The sequence below is a fragment of the Carlito syrichta genome, unplaced genomic scaffold (assembly GCF_000164805.1).
Source record: "Carlito syrichta isolate Samal-C Ts95f unplaced genomic scaffold, Tarsius_syrichta-2.0.1 Scaffold302054, whole genome shotgun sequence".
NCBI classification, from domain to species: Eukaryota; Metazoa; Chordata; class Mammalia; order Primates; family Tarsiidae; genus Carlito; species Carlito syrichta.
This window is the reverse complement of record NW_007246150.1, coordinates 349,247-363,673: the sequence shown is the minus strand read 5'-3', so window position 1 is coordinate 363,673 and position 14,427 is coordinate 349,247. Positions and strand designations below refer to the sequence as shown.

General features: G+C 43.6%; 1 protein-coding gene across 1 annotated transcript in view; it reads right to left on the bottom strand.

Annotated features, from left to right (window-relative positions):
- Positions 1-225: 225 nt before the first annotated feature.
- LOC103258299 (SMC5-SMC6 complex localization factor protein 2-like) overlaps positions 226-14,427 on the bottom strand; it is a gene marked incomplete at its 3' end in the record, with an annotated part of 15,132 nt that continues 930 nt past the window's right edge. Inside the window, exons 2-6 of the mRNA XM_008055974.2 lie at positions 12,106-12,153; positions 10,215-10,948; positions 8,734-8,791; positions 1,563-2,542; positions 226-296 (exon numbers count right to left, since the gene is read on the bottom strand). Of these exons, the coding sequence (XP_008054165.2) occupies positions 226-296; positions 1,563-2,542; positions 8,734-8,791; positions 10,215-10,948; positions 12,106-12,153 (1,891 nt within the window). The remainder of the gene's footprint in view (positions 297-1,562; positions 2,543-8,733; positions 8,792-10,214; positions 10,949-12,105; positions 12,154-14,427) is intronic.

Here is a 14,427-nt window from a genome sequence, read left to right as displayed (position 1 = left end):
TTGTCCAGGCTGGTCTCAAACCCTAGGCTCAGGCAATCCTCTCGCCTCCACCTCCCAAATGCTGGGATTACAGGCATGAGCAACCATGCCTGGCCCCAGAAGAACTATTATAATGGTGTTAGCGCAAAATCCATGCTAATTTCTCACATTTTACTAAGGGTAGACAGAAAGCCACACCAACCACAGAATAGTAAATGTAGCACATGAATCATGACGCTGACTAACCTTTGTGTGTCTTCCATCTCCTTCACCAGGCGCTCTAAGGTATTTGAATAAGTTCCACTATGAACATGTTCCTAAAACAAGAAAATTTAGAAACACTTTACACAACACATCTTAGTGGAAGAACTGGGATGCTTTAAGTTATTCAGAGTACTAAAGACTATTTCAACAACATGGGCTAGGATGATACCTTTCTTAAAGGAGAACTTTCACCATCATGCTTTAAATCTACTATTTTGCACTGCAGACTTTGATTTTACGTAACATCTATTACTAGGAAAGGTACAACTTAAAAAATCCGACTAGCCTTCAGATCCGACTGCAAACACCCAAGGGCTCTGTGGCTATCCGGTCTTTTTTTTTTTAGTTGGAGTCTCACTCGGTCGCCCAGACTGGAGTGCAGTGGTTGCTCCCGGCCACTGCAGCCTCGACCTGCTGGGCTCCGGCGATCCTTCCGTCTCAGCCTTCCACGTAGCTGGAACTACAGGCGCGCACTACCACGCCCAGCTGACTTTTGATTTGTTGTAGAGATGAGGTCTCGCCAAGTTGCCCAGGCAGGTCGTGAACCCGTGGGCTCAGGCAATCCACTCACCTCAGCCTCCCAAAGGCACGGGATTATAGGCTGAGCCACCGAGCCCGGCTTATCCGGTCTTTAATTTAAAATCTATTTTAGTGGAATCAAAGTACTCATTTGTAGGTGTTACCACAGAATACTAACAGCTTCCCCACCAAATTTTACACATATCTTAGACTTTAATCCAGCTTACTCCCAAGATAGAATGAAGCACTTTATAAATAAAACTGCACACCACAATTAACAACATTTCTACACTCTACCTTCATTTACAGCAGTGGTCTCCAAAGCAGGGGTGTGCAAGGTGATCCATTGGGGTGCAGGAAGAAAATAATACAACTTCTATTTACATGGAACTTCCATAGAAACTCCAGTCGAACTTAGTCTACAGTAACTTCCACATAACTTCTACAGGAAAATACTTCTTCCTTATAAACTGTTTTTGCATATGCTTTAGAAAGTACACAGCATTATAGTGGCACATGTATATAATCTATAAGTATACATATATATTGGGCTACATGCTCAAAAATTGATTTTACTAATAAGTGTATGTGACCAAAAAAGTTTGGAGACCACTGATTTACAGTTATGAAACTAAAGATATGGGAACTCATTTACCAAACAAGAATCATACCAGTTTCAATCCAATGATGAGTTGTAATAAATACTGAATCGGAAAATAAATTCTGACACCCCATCCCTCTTTCACTAACCCATCATCTTTCCCTCTTCAGGTAAAGATAAACGTCACAGAGCTACTTACTGTGCAGTAGTCTGATGACCGAGATCTAAGCCCCGTGGAAAGGGCAGGAGGCTTTCCTGTAGCTGCAGGCATCTGACTGACGTTCAGAGTCATGATTTCATCCAGTGATTTTAAAGTTTCCTCTTCCTCATCACTGTCTAGGTTGTAACCTAAACTTTCTTCATCACTATCGAAACCACCCCTTAGTTTTCTTTTCAGCGTGCTACCTGCATCATACTTTCCTGAATCCGTTTGATGCGAAGGGGCTTCATCTGAAGGTGCTGGCGGGCTTGGGACACGTGGCACAACTTCTGGGGCCGCCGCAGGAGACTTGTTGGGAGAGCCACATTCTGCACGCCAAGATCCCCCAGAAATGCTCCCTGAAGATGCGCTGGAATCAGCCTTAGTCCTTGCCTTGTGCTCCCTGTGTTTGGAGGACTCTGTAGAATGCCCAGAACATTCTTTAGAGGAGGAACGCTCTTTGTCTCTTTTAGGAACTGGCACAGCACAATTTTTAGCATTTAATGGTAACTGAGAGGAACCAGTGCTGGGAACGTGGGACTGTAAAGGCAGAAGTTTTGTCTCCTTTGACGTCACAGGGCTAGCAGTTTTACTTTTCTGAAGGCTGCTAGCTTTTTTGACTGCAGATTTTTCCTGAGGTAAAGGTAAATGGGGTTTCTGCATCTTAGTCTTTTTGGTACTTGCCACACGGAGCTGGTCACTATTCCTGGAAGAATGGTGGCCAGAGTTGGAAGGCGCCAAGCCTGCAGAAGAGCAGTCATCATTCGGTTCCCTGGATATATCTTCCAAGCGCAACACACCACCAGGTGTCTTCAGTGCAATATGCCTTATAAACTTTTCTTTCTGATGTGGTCCCTCCGGGCGCTTCTCAAGGAAGGACTCTTTTGCCTTTGATATCATAGGTTCTCTTGTGCTTTTCAGATCTGAGTCCACAGAGTTTCTTTTTCTTTTGTCGGGGAATTTATTCTGCTTAGAGCCTGCTAAAATTTAATTTTTGCCAGATTAGTGAAAAGCATACTTCCTCTTATTAACGTTTATTCAGTGAGTATCTAGAACATCCTGATGAAATGTTTAAATTCTCAATGTTCAAGCTGAGACAAACACTCGACTTCATTCCAAAGCTAGGAAAAGTTCACTGCCATGTGGAAGTAGAGGTCAAGCATCAACAACTGCCTGTTTACCCCAGGAAAGCCTTCCACAGGCCCTTCCCCTCCCAGTAGGCTTGCACCTGTTTCCAGAAATGTACATCTAAATGGTATCGTAAAAGAATTAGCTGGAGGCAGATCAAATTTAATTTTTTGAAAAAAAAAAAAAAACAAACCAAAAAACAAAACAAGAAAAACACTCAAGTCTCACCCTAATATTTAGTCACCATTTCCTTTTGTCCATGTATCCCTCTAGTCTCCAGCTGTGTTATGGGCTGAATTATGTCCTCCAGAATGAGAAGCCTTGACCCCCAGACCTCAGAATGAGACTTTACTGGAAATTTGGACACAGAGACAGACAAGGACAGGGGAAGACAAACTGAAACTATATAAGGAAAAGATACGGTGTGACAAGTCAAAGTATGTCAAAGATTGCAGGCAAACACCAGAAGCTAGAAGAGACAAGGAAATATTTTCCTCTAGAATTGCTAGAGAGATCATGGTCCTATTGACGCCCTGATTTCAGACTTCTAGAGAACTATGAGACAATAATTTCTAACTTGTTTTTTGAAATAGCGTCTTGCTATCACTGGTGTTGGAGTGCAGTGGAGCCATAATAGCTCACTATAGCCTCAAACTTCTGTGCTTAAGACATCCTTCTGCCCCAGCCTCCTGATAACTAGGTCCACAGACACAAACCACCATGCCTGGCTAACTTTTTCTTTTTTTTGTAGAGATGAGGGTCTTACTATGTTTCCCAGGCTGGTCGCAAACTCCTGGTCTCAAGTAATCCTCCTGCCTGGGCCTCTCAAAGCACTGGAATTACAGGCATGAGCAACCGTGTACAGCCTAATTTCTGTTGTTTAAGCCACCCTGGTTTTGGGACTTCGTTACGGCAACCCTAGGAAACTAATACAAGCTATCTATGTTTATTACCGCTCCATCCAGAAGCACTTTAATAATTACATATATTTGAGTTAACCAGTTTTTAAAAATGTATATTGTGCTTAAAACTGTGATGTTTCATTGACTTATTCTTAAAATTAATTATTCATTTAAAAGTCACTGCTTAGCCTTGTGTAGTGGCATGAGCCTACAGTCCCAGTTACTTGGGAGGCTGAGTAAGACCCTCGTTTTTTTTTGTTTTTGGTTGTTTTTTTTTTAAAGAAAGGCCAGGTGTCTCATGCCTGTAACCCTAGCACTCTGGGAGGCTGAGGCGGGAGGACTGCTTGAGCCCAGGAGTTCAAGACCAGTCTGGGCAATATAGCAAGACTTTGTCTCCACAAAAAAACTTAAAAATTAGCCAGGTGTGGTGGTACAAGCCTGTAGTCCCAGCTACTCAAGAGGCTGATGCAGGAGGATCCAACATGTATACAAGCATGTATAAGGGATATAAAAAGAGTCATGAAAACTCTGCAGCTAATCCACTGCCCTGAAGAGCAAGCCAATTCTGCTGATTCTAGATGCTAAAAGCTCACACACGCACATGCGCGCACACACACTGAGACATGGCCTTACCAATTTTTGAGAAACAAAGCATCCCAAAACACTGCAGACTCAGTTTATACCTGAGATATCAACGATCACAAAAGGTCTTCTTTTACTCTTTGAACTGTTGACATTTTTTTTTTTTTGAGCTGGAGTCTCACTCTGTTGCCCAGACTGGAGTGCAGTGGCTGCTCCCGGCCACCGCAGCCTCGACCTGCTGGGCTCCGGTGATCCTTCCGCCTCAGCCTTCCGAGTAGCCGGAATTACAGGCATGCACTACCATGCCCGGCTGATTTACTTATTTATTTATTGTAGAGATGAGGTCTCGCTGCCCAGGCGGGTTTCGAACCCACAGGCTCAGGCAATCCACTCACCTCAGCTTCCCAAAGGCACGGGATTACAGGCTGAACCACCGAGCCCGGCTTGAACTGTTCACATTTTTTTGCAGAAAACAGAACAAAGTTCCCCAGACATCCTTTTTCTTTTCCTTCTAAAATGTATTCACAAATGGGGTCTTTTCATAGTTCAAAAGAAAAACAAACAACTTTCTTTCTTGGGCAACTGGCCTGTTACTCTCACCCTAGGATCTGATCTTTTTTTGTTTTTTTTTTTTGAGTTGGAGTCTCACTCCGTCGTCCAGACTGGAGTGCAGTGGCCGCTCCCGGCCCCCACAGCCTCGACCTGCTGGGCTCCGGCGATCCTTCCGCTTCAGCCTTCCATGTAGCTGGAACTACAGGCACGCGCTACCACACCCGGCTAATTTTTGATTTATTGTAGAGATGAGATCTCGCCAAGTTGCCCAGGCGGGTCTCGAACCTGCGGACTCAGGCAATCCACTCACCTCAGTCTCCCAAAGGCGGGGGATTACAGGGTGAGCCACCGAGCCCGGCTGGATCTGATCTCTTAATAAGAGGGCTCAGGGTACCAAATCCTACCAGAATTTCCCAGGACACCAGTGGCTACATTACTTGTCTTTATACGAGGGTATAAATGCTTTAGTCTAAGAAGGGAGTCACTTCCCGGGATTAATGTGCCAGTCCAGAGTACCAGGAGACTGGGTGGGGAGGAGGGTGAACGCAAAAGCAAAGGGTCAGGGAGAAGAATGAAGCTTCCATGAGCAGCCCCTAGTGAGGCAGATGGTTGAGTTTTACAAACCACCCACTACAAGCTCCATACATGCACACCCAAAACTCAAAACTCGGGGAGGGAGGGGGCACCTGAGGGACCATGAGTGACAAAGGATGGAGACACAAAACAGCAGCCCTGACTTGCCTAGGGACGTTTCTCACCTTCCCAACACTGGAGGACACTGACTTTAAAAGGTGCTGTTCAAAACTGTACTGAAAATATATCTGAAAATAGCTCTACAGTCACCTTAAAAATAAAAGGCCACTCCCTGGATAAGAGGAGTGACAGATATTCTTAGATACCAACACTTGGGGTATCTTTGATGTAAGTTTGAAAAACAGCCTGGCAGAGAAAAACGAAGGAAAAGGAGGAGAGAGGGAGGGAAGGAGGGAGGGAGGGAGAAAATTCAGAGTACAACGGGAAAGGCAAGAAAACTGGGAGGAAGGCATCTGAAAGCCCATGCTTATCTATTCTCGCAGTCAGACGAAGCAGGTGTATAATTCTGCCAACACTTCCGAAATCCCTAGACTTGTGTGTGATCAATGATCATGTGATTACACACATCACCATCACACAATTGATAAGCATAATAAGATAAACAACATCTATTATTGGATTTTTAATGAATATTCACTATCAGATAAAGTAAGCATTCCTCATGACAGCTAGCGTGAAAAATCTTTTACACATAGAAATTCCAGCCAGGCACGGTGGCTCACACCTATAACCCCAACACTTTGGAAGGTCAAGGGAGGAGTACCGCTTGAGTCCAGGAGGTCGAGACCCACCTGGGCAACACAGTGATATTTCATCTGTAAAAATAAAAATTAAAAAATAGCCAGGTGTGGTGGCATGCACCTGTAGTTCCAGCTACTCAGGAGGCTGAGGCTGGAGGATCGCTTGAGCTCAAGAGGTCAAGGTTTCAGTGAGTCATTACATTCTAGGCTGGGGGACGAAATGAAATACTGACTCAAAAAATAAAAAAAGAAAGAACTTCTGTTGATGTCAGCCAATATAGGTATACGTGTATATTAACAGTATAATGCAGCCGGGCTCGGTGGCTCAACCTGTAATCCCATGCCTTGGGAGGCTGAGGTGAGTGGATTGCCTGAGCCTGCGGGTTCGAGACCCGCCTGGGCAACTTGGCGAGACCTCATCTCTACAATAAATCAAAAATTAGCGGGCGTGGTAGCACGCATCTGTAGTTCCAGCTACTTGGAAGGCTGAGGTGGAAGGATCGCCGGAGCCTAGCAGGTCAAGGCTGTGGTGGCTGGGAGCGGCCACTGCACTCCAGTCTGGGTGACAGAGCGAGACTCCAACTCAAAAAAAAAAAAAGAGTGTAATGTCATAACTATTAGATTATGAAATTACACGCAAGAACATTAGAAACAAAAATGTGAGTGAAGGCAACTGCCTTAAGTCTGCTTCTGAAAATATGCAGAAAGCATCTTTTCAAGTAGTGCTCAAAAATTTCAGCACGGCCGGGCTCGGTGGCTCAGCCTGTAATCCTGCGCCTTTGGGAGGCTGAGGTGAGTGGATTGCCTGAGCCTGCGGGTTCGAGACCCGCCTGGGCAGCGAGACCTCATCTCTACAATAAATCAAAAAAATCAGCCGGGCATGGTAGTGCATGCCTGTAATTCCGGCTACTTGGAAGGCTGAGGTGGAAGGATCGCCGGATCCCAGCAGGTCGAGGCTGCGCAGTCTGGGCGACAGAGTGAGACTCCAACTCAAAAAAAAAAAGGAAAAAAAACAAAAAAAAACAAAAAAAAAACTTCAGCACGTGGGACGATACAGAGGAAACTATCCCAACCACCACTGATGAAACTTGCTAATCCAGGAAGTGAAGATTTCTTCTTATCTCGAGTGATTATCAGAGAAAAAAGACGCTGGGAAACAGGAGAACAGCAGTAGCAGCCCACACCACCAGAAGGAACCTACTAACTTTTTTCTTCCACTCGCCTCAGTGCTGAGTAGCCATCAAGTTAGGACCAGGAGCATGAGATCCACTGAGCGTGGGCACAGGATCCTGCTGAGAAACCACTGCTCTGGTACATAGTCAAAATTCACTAAAATTTGGTCATAAAATCAACAACAGTTTAAAAATTAAAAAATAAAGAAGACATAAAACTTCAAATGTATTCCCGTAGCCTAAAATTTCCTTGTATGATGATAAATTATGGCTTCAGCCTTGGGTGAAGATTGATTTTAGGCTGAGAGAGCTTGATCATGATACAACACACCTCTAGGATATAAATAAAATTAATCCATACAAGGACAACCAAAAGCGGAAGGAGTCAAAACTGTCCCTCTGTTTTTTGTCTCTAAAAGTAACCCACTTTATAAGGTTGTGAGAAGCAAATAAATTAAAAGTCCATAAAACAAGGCACAACACACAAAAGTGTCAGTAAATGTTGGTTATTATTATCATATCCAATGTATCTTACTGAATGTGGGAAATTGAGAAGTCAATTTTTCAGTCTGTAGTCATAGTAGGAAAAAGAAATCTGATACACCAGATTAACAGTTATTTCTGAGGTTTTCATTTTGTGTTATATATGTCTGCAGCGTTTGAATTTTAATTTCTAGCTTAAAAAAAGGAAAGATACTTCAAAAAGTACTGAATCAACAGTAGCGGTTTGTTATTGTGCACTTTCTCAGTCAACAGACACTAAAAGTATAAACTAGTATCACGTAGATATCTTCAAGATGTAATATTAATAAGGGATCTTTGTATCAGAAATACTGGGAAATACTGTTTGGATCTTAACAGTTTCAACCTTATGTAAACATCTTTAACATAGTACCAAAACCTCAGATAGTCCACAATTCCAAGAATATAAGGGCATGCCTCTTGATGTAGCCAAGAATTCAAAAGTAAAACACTGAATATCAATATGAGAAACACACTGTCAGAAACTCTTGAAGGCAGACAAGATTCAAGACAAACCAAAAACTGTACATGCTAAATTCAGAGACTATTCTTTTGGAATATAATTTTACCAAACTCTTAACTAATACGAGACACTCAAAATTCATCTCTAGGAAGGAAACTGCATATTTAAACAAGTTTGCTTTAAAAAGCAGTGCTGGCTGGGCGCAGTGGCTCATGTCTATAATACCAGCATTTTGGAAGGCCATGGTGAGAGGATTGCCTTAGCCCATGGGTTCAAGACCGGCCTGGACAACTTGGTGAGACCTCATCTCTACAATAAATCAAAATGAGCCGGGTGTGGTAGCACATGCCTGTAGTTCCAGCTACTCGGAAGGCTGAAGCGGAAGGATCACTGGAGCCCAGCAGGTCGAGGCTGCAGTGGCCAGGAGCAGCCACTGCACTCCAGTCTGGGTGACAGAGTGAGACTCCAACTCAAAAAAAAAAGAGATGAAATTCATAAACTTAATTTTGATTCTACCTGAAGTAGGTTCCCATGAATCAGAAGAAGATCTTTTTCTTGAGAAATGTCCGTTTTCCTATTAGCAAAATGAGAAAAAATTAATTAGGAGTTGAGGCAGTAAAGAATGTGAACTTTTCTTCACAGCACTTAAACATAAGGTTCTAGACTGTGTAAAGCAAGCAACTGTATTTGGAGGAAAAATCTAGCTTCTAGAATAAATATTTGAAGATCTTAAGTTTTACCATTTAAATTAAGGGCACTTGTATCATAAAAATGTAAGCATGTCATAAAAGTTAGTTTTCCATAATGCGGATTTAGAGATTTATACCAATACCTCAAGATTAATATTATATTAGAATATGGTATTATTTTGACAAGGAAATAGCAAACCTAATATTTGCCAATCAAATGAATACAACTCACTCTTCAATAACTTATTTAAGGTCAGACGCCCCAAACACTAAAATTTTATGAAAGCAGACCAAATACTACTAAATTCTATTCACTATTAACAAATCTCACTGGGAAAGGCACCAAACTCCTTGCAAACAAACTTTAGGGTTACAAACAGATCTTCTAGTAACATACAGTGCAACCATCCCTATTCACACCTAGAATGTCAGTTCTGTTTGTTTTTGATCTGGTTTTAAAATTTCATAGCACCTTATCAACATTCACTTCCTTGATATTTGATCTTCTATTTGCTTTGTATGTGGAAAAGCACGTTGAAATTAACAGTGTGACTTTCTAGGGCAAAGGGACAGCTTTGTACGCTAATCTAAATTTGGTTTATTCTGGAAAGAAAAATCTGATGATGCTAAGATGAAGGTGGACTGTTTCCTAAGTCATCAACTTCTTCTGATCGTTCTAAGACACATTCAGAATTATTTAAGACTTAATGGGCAACCTCTTTCAGGTCCCCTCCCACTACGGAAGCTTTTCTGTCTTCTCAATAAATAAATCCTACTTTCTCAACCCCAAAAAGGAGACATATATATTTTAAACCAATGGTTCTGAAACTTGAGGGTGCACCAGAATCATCTGGAAGGCTTGTTAATTGCAGGTTGCTGGGCCCTACCTCCACAGCTGCTGGTTCAGTGGGTGGGACCTGAGATTTTGCATTCTAAGTTCCCAGTGATGCTCCAGCTATTGGTCCAGGGACCACATCTTGATAAACAGTGCTCTAAACCCTTCCCTGCTTGTTTAGATTTTCCATTCCTCAAGTATCTCCCTTCAGCAGAGCCTAAAAATGACTATACTTGCTTTTTTTAAAAAATGAGTACTTTCCTGATTTAAAAAGCTGTTTCTGATCTGCCTGACTCAGTTCCATGATGGGTAGCTGGAGAAAACCTAATGAAAACAGCTTCTACACTAACCGTGCATCAGTACTTCCTTATGAGAGATACCAACATGATGCAACAATTCTGAAATCTTTTTAGATTTAATATTCTAGAGAGATCTAGCAGCAGCAAAGCTAATTCAGTAATGATTACACATACCAGGTTCGAAAGCTTGCTCTTTCCAGGTATGACATCATTCTGCCTGCTGTGTTCCTGCTTTGGTTTATCTTTTCTTTCCATGCTAGGGGATTTTAGGGAAAGACTGCTTGCTTCCGAGAAAGAATTTTCGGAGCTGATTCTCCGCTCCATCTGCTCCTTTCTCAGCCTCTTTAGCTTCCGTTCCCTGCAGTAAGAAGCGAGTGACAACTGGAACTTAACCCCTAGCGGGCTTTCTCCCGGCTGATGCCTGGACAGGCCGCTCCTGCTGCTAAGGCTTCTGGAGCTGTTCTTGAAGGCAGAGGCTTCCGCCACCGTGGCGCGCCCTCGGGAGTCTCCACTGGTCTTGCCTCGACTTCCATCACCCTTCTCCCTGCCACTCTCATGAGTGAACAGCGCCTTCCTCCTCTCTGGAGATCGGTGCTTTTTCTTCAGTGCCTTCATCTCTTCTGACAAGTGGTACGAAGAAACATACATATCTGCTCCCTCAGGTAAATATTTGGAGGCCAGTGACACACACGCCTGCCGTGACTCATGCACACCCCGATCTCTGTGGTGGTCTTTAACACCTTTCACGAAAGCTTCTAGAAGAGGGCTCTTTTCTGATGGCAACCTTTTGGGCTTAGACTTTTTTGGTGAGGATAGTTTCCTTTCAAACTGCTCTGCCCTGGTGATGGACAATTCACTTCCTCCATACTTGATGTTCGATGTTTGTGGAGAATCCAACATATGTCTGTCTGAACAGCCAAAGGAAATGCACAAATTGCACATTACTAAAAATAACAAGCTTATATTTCATATTAATATTCGTCTTAATTATTAATGTTTAAAATACTAAACTATACTAAAGCTGCCACAAAAAAAGGCTGCCACAAAAATTTGCAAATTGGCCACGCCTGCAATTCCAGTACTTTGGGAGGCAGAGGAGAGGATTGCCTGAGCCTAGGGGGTCGAGACCAGCCCAGGCAGCTTGGTGAGACCTCATCAAAAAATGAGTCAGGTATGGTGGCATGTCTATAGTTCCAGCTACGTGGAAAGTTGAGGCGGGAAGATCGCCTGAGCCCAGTAGGCTGAGGCTGCGGTGGCCATGAATGTGCCACTACACTCCAGCCTGGGCAACAGAGTAAGACTCCAACTCAAAAAAAAAAAAAAAAAAAAAAAAAAAAATTAAACCAAGAACATTTGATAATGACATAATGATACATACATGTTTATTGGGGGGAGGTGTAAGAGAAATCAAGACATTATTTGTTAAAAGCCTTGCTTTCACAAAGCTCCCTTTTGCTACATCATGCAACCTCCCTATAGTTCTATAAGTTATTGTATTAGAGAATCAAAATAGTAAACATTATGAACATTAAATGTTGGCTGGACTAATAATTTAAATGTAAGAAAGCATAACAGCAAAGATTTTCTCTGTGATATTTAGAACTTAAGTTTATCTTTGTAAAAAACAGGTTCATTGCCGGGCTCGGTGGCTCAGCCTGTAATCCCGCGCCTTTGGGAGGCTGAAGTGAGTGGATTGCCTGAGCCCGTGGGTTCGAGACCTGCCTGGCAGTGAGACCTCATCTCTACAATAAATAAAAAACTCAGCCGGGCGTGGTAGCACACGCCTGTAATTCCGGCTACTCGGAAGGCCGAGGTGGAAGGATCGCCGGAGCCCAGCAGGTGGAGGCTGTGGTGGCCGGGAGCGGCCACTGCACTCCAGTCTGGGCGACAGAGTGAGACTCCAACTCAAAAAAAAAAAGAAACAAAAAACGTTTTCATTATATTTTCTATTTTGAACACCATGTTTAATCAAATTAACAAAGTTTAGGGTAGGCTTAAGAGTTGAATCGGTCTGTTGCCTTACCCCCAAACTATCCCACAAGAAATGCATTAACAGTATACATACCCTGGTTTGAAGTTGGCTTGAAGAAATCTAGAATTGACCGCTTCCTGAAAATAAAAGCATAACGAATATGGCATCACATAAGCAAATGCTAAAACCTCAATAATTCAGATCAAATGGAGAATGTTAGATTTATAAAAATAGGTTGGATTTCACTATCTGGTTTAACTAATCAGGTTGTAACGACCGCAATAATGCTCTGCCAAGCTGCTCATAAAGAAACTGAACATGCAATTCATCATTTCCTGTAGCAGCTTATCTATAAAAATGTAACGGGGGTTGAGATAATCTACAGCACTAAAATGGCAAGACTGGACTGTGGAGCCAGGGACATGGTACGGAATGCTTCCGAGCACTGAAATGCTTACTGCTGCGTGGCAGAACAGGAGCTCTGGAGGACAGGCCCAGGGACACAGCAGTTCCCTCCAGTGATGAAAACAAAATAACGTTCCATAGGTATATGGTGAATGAATAATGGCCATCGTAAAAATGGAGTGAGCCTGAACAGACTTTCACAAGAGCAGAACAGTAGATGGTAGAACGGCAGCTGGGGTGGTCTGTCTGGGAGGAAAGCGAAAGGAGTGCTGGACAGAGGCAGGAAGCGCCAAACACAAGCTTATACCACCTCCAGGCACACACAGCAGAAACAGGAACGCCTTCACAACTAAGTAAGTAGCTACACATTCTTAATTGTTTTTTAATCTAAGAATCCTTACGATACTTACAAAAATAATACACTGCCCGGGAAAAACACAAGGAGAAAAGGAAGTTAACAAGTAAAGAATCACAAAAACCAAACTGCTCTAATTCTTAAGGATTTCTGTACCCGAGAGAGCAGATTTCACAATCTGGTTTGTTAATAAAGTGAAGCAGGCCCATATTAACCAGAATTTGTATTCTGATTTGTTCATGTATTTAGAATTGTCACCTGCAAAAAGGGAGATGTTGTCACAGCAAGAAATAAGCTTTCTGGCAAATTCTGTTAACATGTGTTCACTTCACTGAGAGTCAGCTGCAGACAGCTGGTCTCCCCAAACACTGGTCCACTATGGGATTGGGATACTCAGTGAAAGCCTGAACGAGTCAAGCCCCTTGAAGGTTCAGCTTCGTGTGCTTTTCACCATCACATTAGAAGAGCAGTGTGCCGCTGGACTGGTTGACAGAGAGTTCACCACAGTTGCTCATGTGCTCGAGGTGTTGGTACAGAAGCTAAGTGGTTGTGAGACGACATGAGTGACAGTCCATGGGAGCGCATGGGCGTTTGTTTACATACAACAAGCTGAATCAGACAAGCTGACTGCTCCACCAGTGTGTAAAGGAGAGAGGGAAAGGGGAGAAGGTGACACCTTGTTACTGGTGGGAGAGAGATGGGAAAGGGCTCAGAGCAGCTAATTTATTCAAGATAAGATAATTCTAGGTACATTTCTATGTTAACTGCTAAGTGCGGCCTTATCCCTTCCTTAAAACATCCAGGCTCCTTTTTGATTAACACATCAGACAGACAAAAATAGTTTTGAGCAAAGCATTTGAGAAACCTGCAAATAACCATGAACATGACACTGTTCAAGAAGTAACAGTTCCCTACGTTCACATGTGCACTGAAACATCCACCACTTATTCATAACTGGTTTAAAAAATAGGGAGAACAGCTTCACAAGTCCCTGTCTGAACCTTCCAGGGGCCTCGTGTGTTTTAACACTCTGAGTTTATCAAAGGAGACCACTTGGATGGAAAATGTAAAGCCCCGTGGGGTGTGGGGCGGCCACCTGCAACGAAACCCACTGATACTTCTCCTGCAAAGCCTGGATCTTCACACAGGGGGAAGAGGACCCTGGGCAGCCACCCGCGAGTGCTGGCCGGGCTTGGCTGCCAAGAAGGATGTGGGGCCACACCGCCCGAAAACGCAGCTTCCCGGTGGTCAGGATTAGGACCAGGAATTGGGACCCTTCGAGCACGAACGTCCTGTTAGGCCTCTTACAGGCCTTCAAACCCCCAAAAGGCAGTACCCAGCTCATCGAGAACTTCTGCACGTTTTATGTCAGAGGATGTCACAGCTCCCCCAAAATCCTTCCCCCAAGAAAAGACTGGCCTCCCGCACAGGCGTGCAGTTCTGCAGCGAAACCAGAGTCCCACTCTGGATCCACGCGTCCTTTGGCTCAGCCTTCATCCTAGCACTTTGGGAGGCCTAGGCGAGAGGATTGCCATTCCAACCCGCGGGTTCGAGGCCAGCCCGGACAACCGGACGAGACCTCGTCTCTACAATAAATCAAACAACTAGCCGGGCGTGGTGGCGCGCGCCTGTAGTCCCCGCTAGGGGGGAGGCTG